Source organism: Humulus lupulus, chromosome 3, assembly GCF_963169125.1.
Source record: "Humulus lupulus chromosome 3, drHumLupu1.1, whole genome shotgun sequence".
In the NCBI taxonomy this organism is placed as follows: Eukaryota; Viridiplantae; Streptophyta; class Magnoliopsida; order Rosales; family Cannabaceae; genus Humulus; species Humulus lupulus.
Genome location: NC_084795.1, coordinates 17078052 through 17087419, shown reverse-complemented (window position 1 = coordinate 17087419; position 9368 = coordinate 17078052). Strand labels below are relative to the sequence as shown.

General features: G+C 38.5%; 1 protein-coding gene across 2 annotated transcripts; it reads right to left on the bottom strand.

Annotated features, from left to right (window-relative positions):
- Window positions 1–5121: 5121 nt before the first annotated feature.
- On the bottom strand, window positions 5122–8350 carry LOC133822232 (protein SIEVE ELEMENT OCCLUSION C). Of its 2 annotated transcripts, none has more exons than XM_062254501.1 (7): window positions 8027–8350; window positions 7655–7762; window positions 7133–7576; window positions 6935–7046; window positions 6696–6823; window positions 6088–6576; window positions 5122–5988 (listed from the first exon to the last, which is right to left on the bottom strand). In XM_062254501.1, the coding sequence occupies exons 1-7, from the start codon at window positions 8192–8194 to the stop codon at window positions 5362–5364; spliced, it is 2076 nt and encodes a 691-aa protein (XP_062110485.1). In that variant the 5' UTR covers window positions 8195–8350; the 3' UTR covers window positions 5122–5361. The 2 variants fall into 2 exon arrangements, with proteins under 2 accessions (XP_062110485.1, XP_062110486.1); XM_062254502.1 differs by having other exon boundaries at window positions 7655–7722; window positions 8027–8150.
- Window positions 8351–9368: the final 1018 nt, after the last annotated feature.

Sequence of the window (9368 nt, the reverse complement as noted above, 5' to 3'; positions counted from 1 at the left end):
GGAGGCCGGGAGGGCCATAATTGATTTATTATTATAGTATTTAATGATTATATGCATGTTTACGTGAATTATATTATTATATGATGGTAAATGCATGCATATGGGCTCATATGTTAATTATGAGGGTATTTAGGTAATTTGGGCCACTGTGGGCGTAATTGTATATTTTGGGTGCATGATTGTGATTAATTAATATAGCCACATTATAAGGTGGAATGGTTCGAGCTAGTCGACATGAGACGATCATGAGATGCGAGTGTTCGGTCTAGTCATAACGGGTTTAAGTTCGGGGCTCGGGGTGAGTCTCGGGGTGAATTTAATGATTAGAGCATTACCGGGAATTAAAGGGTAATGGGATATGGATTATTGGTGTTTGAGGTTATTGAGAATAGCGGGAATTGGAGGGTGTTAATCGTGATTAATGAAATAGGTGCGAAAGGACGGTTTTGCCCTTGGTGGCTGTTAAGGTTTTATTTTAGACCTAAGGGTATTTAGGTCTTTTTACCCTAAGAGATATATATCAGCCATTGAGGCTGTAGAAGAGTAACAAAAACAGAGCCTCTCCTCCTTCTCTCCCGATAGATTTTCTTCCTCTTTTCTCTTTGGATTTTCGAGCTCAGTTTGAGGAATCGAGCCAAGGAACCAAGCTTAGCCAAGCCAGGGTTGTGCTCCACCATTGAAGAGGGTGTGTTGCCAAGGTTAAGGTGAGTTTCAAGCCACTAGAACTCTTGTTCCTGCTCTGTTTTCTAAGTTAAGTTTCAGCTGGTTTTTGGGTTGGAAACTTGGGAGTTGGTTGGAGTTTTGGCTAGGGTTCATGGGGTTGTGGTCCCTAGGACATGTGGAGATGGTATTTGGGTTCATTTGGGAGTTAATTTGATGCTTGGAAGCTTTTGGATTGGGTTAGAAATGGTAGAATCGAAAGAAGGAAAAATCTGGGAATTGGCTGGCTGAAGGTAGCGCTACAGCGCCCAGTGTAGGGCGCTACAGCGCTACCTGCAGGGAGGCTGGGCGGTTTGTGGTTCTGCCTTGAGCGCTGGGGCGCTAGAAGGGCAGCGCTGTAGCGCTACCCTGTTCCTTCATAACCCTGTTTTGGGTGTTTTTAAGGGCTTTTGGCTTGGGGTTTCAATCCTTAAGGCCCGGGATCGAATCTACTCACTATGTGGGCATGTTTCGAGGTCCCGAGAGTGGGGTTTGAGTTAAGACCCTATCTTTGGTAATTTTCATTAATTGGAGATTGTTTTGGTTATGACTAGGTGACCGTTAAAGGATTAAGGATCGATCGTTCTCAGGGGTCGTTCTTGTTCTAACTCTCACTCGAACCGGAGGTAAGAAAATTGCACCCTGTGTATATGTATGACATGCATGGTTATTATGATGCATGCTGGTTGATTAATGAGTATGACATGCGTGGTTATTATCGATGCATGTCGGTTGATTATTATGTATGACATGCATGGCTATTCTTGATGCATGTTGGTTGACTATTAAACGTGACATGCATGGCTGTTATTTGTGCGTGTTAGATTGTTGGATTATCGCATATGATGCATGAGAAACTTGTGATTGGGACATGCTTTATATACTGAGTATGATATTGTTCAGAGATTGAGCCTCTGTGGTTGTGCATGGTCCTAATTGTACTGGTATCTGTTTAGTAAGCATGCTAAATACCTTGTTTATGGATATTGAACATGTGGTATACGATTGGTGGCATGTCTTGCTTGTGGTTGACACTGACTAGTCAGGGACCGACTCTAAAGTCGAGAATCATGCATTGAATGGCTCCATGGCATTAATGCTGGACCGACCCTAAAGTCGAGAATCGCACATTGAGTGGCTCTAAGGCACTAATGCCAGTCCGACCCTAAGGTCGATGATCACGCATTGAATAGCTTCATGGCATTAATGTGGGACCGACCCTAAGATCGAAGAACTTATAAGCGCTTGCCTGGTCTACGACCAGATGACTATAGCCAAGGTATATGACCCCGGTGACCGTTTGTCACATGGCTAAGGGACGTTGTCCATAGTTTCGACTCCAGAGTCGTGAGGAAGGTTATGTTGGTGACTAATCACCTTGCACCTGTCCTAATCAAACTTAAGAAAGTATTACTTATCAGTTAAGCCCTGGTGACCCTATCGTCACATGGCTAGAGGGAGCGATGCTCATTATTGTGAATTTTGGCTATTGTCACCTATTTGTTTGGACTGATAGTCCTGAATGGTTATTATGATCGTTGTTGATATTATATCATGCTTTATTGTGTTTTCTTGCTGGGCTTTGGCTCACGGGTGCTACGTGGTGCGGGTAAAGGTAAGGGGAAGCTGGACCATCCTTGAGTTGGAGAGCTTAGGTGATGACGTGTACATATGCAGCTGCTCGTCCACCACGGCCGAGGTTTAAAGTGGAACTAGAGTTGAACCCTGTTTTGCCGCTTAGAACGGCCTGTTGTAAATATTTTCTGTAATAAACTCTGAAACTTTATTTTCGGGATCCCAATGTATATGTTAAACGTTCTAGTGAAACGTTACATCCTAACCAAAGTTTTTAATCCCTAAATTGCTAATCATACCTAGATCACGATTTAGGCCAAATGACTCGGTTAGCGAGTTTAGCACTGTTTACAAGGCACAGCGTAACGGTCCCTGGAGGTTGGGGCGTTACAGTAGGAGTGTTAGAAAGAATCACTCGGAGACTACTCTTATTCCACAGGGAGATAGTTCACCTCAAAACAACTAAGCAAATCATGATGAGAGCTAAGTGATTATACTTTTTAAAAATTATCCTACTATAATTTCATCTTTAGAAGAAATATGGTAGACTATAGATGATGAAGATGAATTACCGGTAACTATGAGATATTATTTTCTCATACTTAGGTTCACCTCTAAGATGGAATTCCAATTCACAAATGAGCAAAAAGATATAATCTTTACGAATCTTCCAAGAGGAAATTTTGAGGCTCAAGATAATGATGATTATGAGGAGATAGATGATGATATGTTAGATGAAGGGTCAAATGTAGAAGATCCTGATTTGTAGATTAGTTTATTTTATTTATTTATTTATCTATTATCTTTGCATTTATGATTGTACTTAGTGAAAACATTTTTCCAAATGAATATTATTGTTATTTTTGAATGACATGTATGAGTTTGATTTTTCTTTACAATGATAATAAATAATAAATTTAATAAATAATGACAAAGTTCGGTGAGGGTGGATACAAATCAATGGACCGGGCTCTATATTGAGAGTTAGGGGGCCATAGTAGTGGGAACGATTTTACTGATCCCAGCCCTCCCTCAATATGGTTAACTTTGGAACAACGACGAGTTTCGAGCCTGAGAATTAAGTCATATAGGATGATTAGAAACTAACTTAGAAAGTAATAAAGATGACTTATTTTTCTAAGTATAGAAACACACCCTAATTATAAAGAAGGCTTATATAATTCTTCATAAGACATCATAATTAATAGATTTGAGTTATGTTTGTTTAGATTAAGTATTTGCTTTAGAGCCTATTAGGGTAAGTTCTAATATGTTTTCTCGACTATTAGAACTTTGCTGAAGATGTCACTCAGAAGGTCTGCACGCACGAATACCAATGCCTCCAGTGTCATTCAAGAGACTAATGAAGCTCCTCTAGTTCACAAAAGAGAAGAGCATGCTACCTCTACTGCTAACCAAAGTACGCCGCCGCCACTGGTTGACATCACCGTAGAAATTGTCAAGCTACGACAACAAGTGGAAGAGTTGCTGCAGCGATAATGACAACGACAACAGCCTCAGCCACAACCGCATCCTCGGCATAGTAACAACAATAGGCAGAAGAAAAGGCATCCTGATAATAAGCAAGCCAATGGTGACGAAAGAGTATGAGCAAGTGATAGGTCGGGTTATGTAGAATACCCACAGTGCTCCAAATGCCAAAAGAAACATCTTGGGAAATGTCGTGCAAACACCAAAGGACGTTACAGTTGTGGCCAGGAAGGTCATCAAAAGAAGGAATGTCCACAGGTCAAGTAAGAAAAGAAGAGGGATACTAAGATGGTTCCAGACCAGAGTCTTTGCCTCCCAGGGAGAAGACCCTGCTAGTAAAAAAGTAGTCACAGGTCAGATTCCTATTCTTGATAGTATATGTTCAAGTATTGTTTGATTCAAGAACAACATACTCGTATATCTCGTTAGGAATGATAGAGAAATTAGACAAACCTTGTAGAACTAGGTTTGGTATAGTTGCCTTCGGGCGAAGTAGTTCTATCATCACGAATAGTACGAGGCGTACCGATCAAAATTAAGGACGTAGAACTAGAATGAGACTTGATAGAACTAGAGATTAAAGACTTCAATGTAATACTGGGCATGGATTGGCTAGCAAGGCATGGTGCAACCATCGACTGCAGACGTAAGCAAGTGAAGTTCGAGACTCGTGACGGTCAGAGATTATGTTTTATGGGAAATGTTTCAGGACTACGTACGCTGCTTATTTCATCTTTCAAAGCTTAGAGGATGATAGAAAAAGGATGTCACGTATTCTTAGCCAGCATCACGGATATGGTAAAGGAAACACCACTAAAGGTTGGACACGTCCACATTATAAAGGAATTCCGAGAAGTATTTCCTGATGACTTACCAGGGTTGCCGCCGACTCGGGAAATTGACTTCACAATCGAACTAGTACCAGGCATCGAGCCTATCTCCAAGGCACCAAACCGGATGGCACCTACCGAACTCAAGGAGTTAAGGACGCAGTTGCAAGAACTCGTAGACTTGGGGTTTCATTAGACTGAGCCATTTTCCATGGGGAGCACCGGTTCTATTTGTGAAGAAGAAAGACAGAAGCATGCAGATGTGTATAGATTATCGCGAGTTGAATAGGGTGACAATTAAGAATAAGTACCCACTACCCCGAATTGATGACCTGTTTGATCAACTCCGAGGAGCGACCGTGTTTTTAAAGATTGATCTATGATCCAGGTATCACCAGCTCAAAACAAAATAATTTCATAAAGAGTAATAAATCTTATTCAATTCAATCAAACTCTCCAAACATAATTTATAATATTTCTAAGCCAATCACTTAATCATATCATACTAAAATGTACATATTATAAGAGCCTCAAAATATTACTCTATAGATATTAAGAAAACAAAAATCTTCAATTTCTCAACATTTTTCAATGTTAAGAGACATTTGTGATCACCACATTAATACATATGTAGATATCTATTTTGGTGTGTGGTACTTAGTACTCATATATAATAATAATAATAATAGTCCATGAACATAAAATTACGTTATGAAAACAAATTATTCCGTTTCAAGAGTCACCAACCAAGATCAACAATTAGTCTTTATTTATAAACGACAAACTCTTTCCATGGGAGATTGCACTTTTCACAAATTTCCATGGCATCCACCGCTTTTTCTTCCCCATAAGGAATGGTTTTGGATTCATGACCACAAGGCTCATCACTAAGTGGGGCGTCAGGAGGGTCAATGGCAGTTCTAAGCGCACCCCAAAATCCCAACTTTCCCACTTTTGCATCCCACCCCAGAAGGCTATCTAGGCACTTCATCATGTTGCTTCCTTCAACTATAACAATGTCGTCTGAAGATCCTCTCCCTATAGCCACCCAACTCTTGCTATTGTCATTATTGACCAGAGCTGAAGCCTCTTGTAGAGCTTGATCAGTATCAAGTGAGTAGCCAAGCCTGAGTTTTGATCTTATTATACTTTCCAACCTAATCCAGAAGGACCTTCTTTTGGTTAAACACAAAGAAAACAATGAGTTTCTCAGATCTCCTTCCTGAATCCAAGATAGAAAATTCTTTACATGTTCACTTTCATTCCTTGTACCCACGTAAATCATCTCCAGCTGAAGACCTGTGTTTTTAATCTTCTTAAACTTTGAGTTAAATTCTAGTATCCAATCAATGTCCGCACTTCCATAAATGCAGATGTACCTGTCTTCTTTCACCTGAAAATGAAGTCAAAGGTTTGATCTTTAAGCATCTAATTATATATAACTTTGGTAAGTACATGAAAAAACAGAGTTGAGAGAGTTGAAGAATAATACCCAATTAGAAATTAGGGGATCAATTTCATCTACCAGAAGTTGGAGATTCCAGCTCTGCTCTTGCCAAAGCTCTTTTTCTCTTGAATCTGAAAAAGGGTATGCTTTAACACCCCAGATAAAGACCATATCTAATGCATTAAAGTTTGAGACATTTCCTTGTGAATCTAGAACAACCATAAGCGGGCCTTCTCTGTAGTTCCATTCTTGTTTGACAAATGTTACCACTGCTGAGTTGAGTGACCATGGCTGCTTTATTGAGCACCATGGAATAGACTGTGATAGAACCCTGAAACTTCTCTTCTCAGCATCAGTCCAATAATTAGAATCTGGAATTGGAATCCACACAATTTCATAACTTCCCTCTAGTATTTTGTTGCAAGGATTATCACAAATTTGCTGAACCAGTAAGAGTAACTCCTCTGTAGGTAAAAGCTCTGGCTCTGTGATCAAGAGTATGACCACCTTGTTTTTCAGTTCAGTCAAACCAAGCTGTCAATAGACATAAATAAGAAGGTAAAGAAGTTGAGCAAAATTTGCTTTGAAGTAAACAACGTTGGGCCGATAAACAATGCTTAAAGAAAAAGCAAAAGCTGGAAAGAAAAACATGCCTTTGCTTGTGTGGAGCAGTCAAGTAGTGGAAAGTCATCTCTGACGGCAAATAATATTCGAAGCACTTCTTGGTTTTCATTGTGTTCCTCCGTAAAAATATTCAACAGACTTTGATACAGCTGTGACTCTATTAAGTTTATGTGTAAATACACACACACACACACACACATATTGAATTAAAATTCATCAAGCAGAGTCAAAAGTTTTTAAATTGTACTATGAAGTATCAAGTAGTGACCTGTTTGTTGACTGCATTCCTCCACCTGCTGATTGAGGTGATTGTCCATGCCTTTCAGTCTGTGGATCAGACTTGAGAGCTCCCATGTTGCAATTGTTATTGAATCTGAGTACTTGAATATATAATCAGATAATTATTAAAGCAGATTTTAAAGTCAAAAAGATTAAAGCAAGTAGAATTAAAGGAAGGAGAATGCACTTGAAGAGGTGTCGTTGCTTTCAAGTCTGAGATTTGTGAAGAACATGTCAAGATGCTTCTGATTATCCAATAAACAGCTGAGTAGATATTATACTTTGTAATAGACATGTTCTCCTTATCCAACTTTACTTGTGAAAGAGGCAGGGATTCAAATTTGATGACACACTTGGTTAAATCTATCACTGTCTTCATCAGCAAGCTCAAGGCCTTAAATTGACGAGTGTAGGCGGTCAAATCGCTTGGCAACTGCTTAAGCATTGCAACTGATAGTGCCAATGTGTTCTTTGGATATAGCTGCATTAAGAGCCAAAATTCACCATAGCTTTTTACAAAAGTTGCAAGCACTAGAACTGCTTTAGCCTCCCATGTGTAATTTCCCAGTAGGTCGAACAAGATCATAGTCTTCTCATGTAGACTCCCTTCAGCAGAGCACTTGCATAGTATCTGTCATTGTTTCGAGAATTTGATCACATTATGTATGTACCTAATGAAAGTTGAGAGGAAGGGAAGAGAAAGAATTACCTCATGTGAGATCTTGTTAATGAGATGTGAGAGTGCTTCTTTAAATCCAACAGCTTCAATGTCGGTGACTTTTCTCCAATCATTGGCAATGAAATCTAGATCAGAAATCTGGAAAAAGTCCTAGAATGGATCAACTACATGGACCAAAAGATTGTAACTCAAGATACAGAAGTATGCATACATAATAATGTGATATATATCGATGCATACTATGTAAAATTCCTCAATTCTTCTCTAGTTTAAGAAACAAAAAGTTTGCCAAAGAATATTTTCAAAGTGTCACATTTCCAGATGACTTAGATGCATGATTGATGAGCAACTGAAAGAAACGGATAATGGAATGAGATGGTGAGACTGGTTAATTAGTATTACATCTGATATAGTAGCATAAAGCATGATATCTTCCATGGCATGAAGCAGCTGCTCCGAATCAAGACGGCGGCCATCTGGGTCATGGCTTAGGAGTAGCTTCTTGATCAGAATATCTTCCAAAGTTGAATCGGTATGAAGTGTGAAGGTGGCTGTTCCCTGCAAGTTCATGGCTATGATGGATAAGGAGTAAAGGAAATCTAGTGCATGTATAAGTGTTATGCGGCTACATTACAAACGGGAACAATAATAATAAAAAATTAACACTTTGTAATAGGGAAGTGATGTGCAGGATTTTCATGTGTGGGAGACCACAGAAAAGGAAAGAATGTTTCTTTTAAAGATTGTTGAGCTACACACGCCAATTCACATTCAAGGCCTTCATACGTATCCCTTTTCTTTTGTGCTTTTTGTATACTACTTTTAGTAACAAGCATCGACAACTACAGCTCTCCCCTGTGTAGTGAACAATAGTATGTGAGCGAGCTTGGTTTTAATATTACTACTTACTAGCTATTGTACTTATTTTTTATGCTTCTGGAAACCATTTGTCAAAAAAGAAAGGGTTAGTTTTTGGTACATGGTAAGGGCAGGCAATGAAAATGAAATTGCATGGGAAAAAGGAAGAAATGAATTTAAAAACAAGAAGTTATGTCATGAATCATTACCTTCTTATTAACTCATTAATTAGACCATAATAGTCTTTTGTGTTTTTTAACTTTATGGGGCTTTAATTTTGCGAATTGGGAATCCAAAATCCAAATATATGTACCAAGCCTTTGTACTTTGCAGGTTAGTAAGGAAATTTTATTATAGATTGAGAGCACACCTTTTGCTGGGTGTTTTTACTTTAACTTTGTTTCTTTTAGAGTATTCGGTGAAAATAATATATTTTTTTGGAGTTATTTTGCAATTTGACATAGTTTTGATAATCTTTTGCAAAATGACATCTGTCTAAGATTTCGACCAGCTATCTAAAAATTTCGATTAGCTGTCTAAATTTTTTGACCACCTGTCTCGAGTGTCGGAGACAATTTTGTAAAAAATTATCAAAATTATGTCAAAGTGCAAAATGACTTCACAAAATAGATCATTTTGTCAAGGGGCCATTAAATTAATAATGATGGGATAATGGCAGCAAAACTACTCAAATAGTTACAAATCTTGCAATAAAATACTTATGTAAAAATTTTGACAGCAAAACTACTTATAAGTAGTGAATTTTCTTGCACTTAACTCGATTCCGTTAAGTCAGTGGTTAAAATTAACTCCACGGGTCACGTGACAGCCTCCAATTCGTCTAAAATATTTTTAATTTTTAAATATTTTAAAATCAATTAAAAAA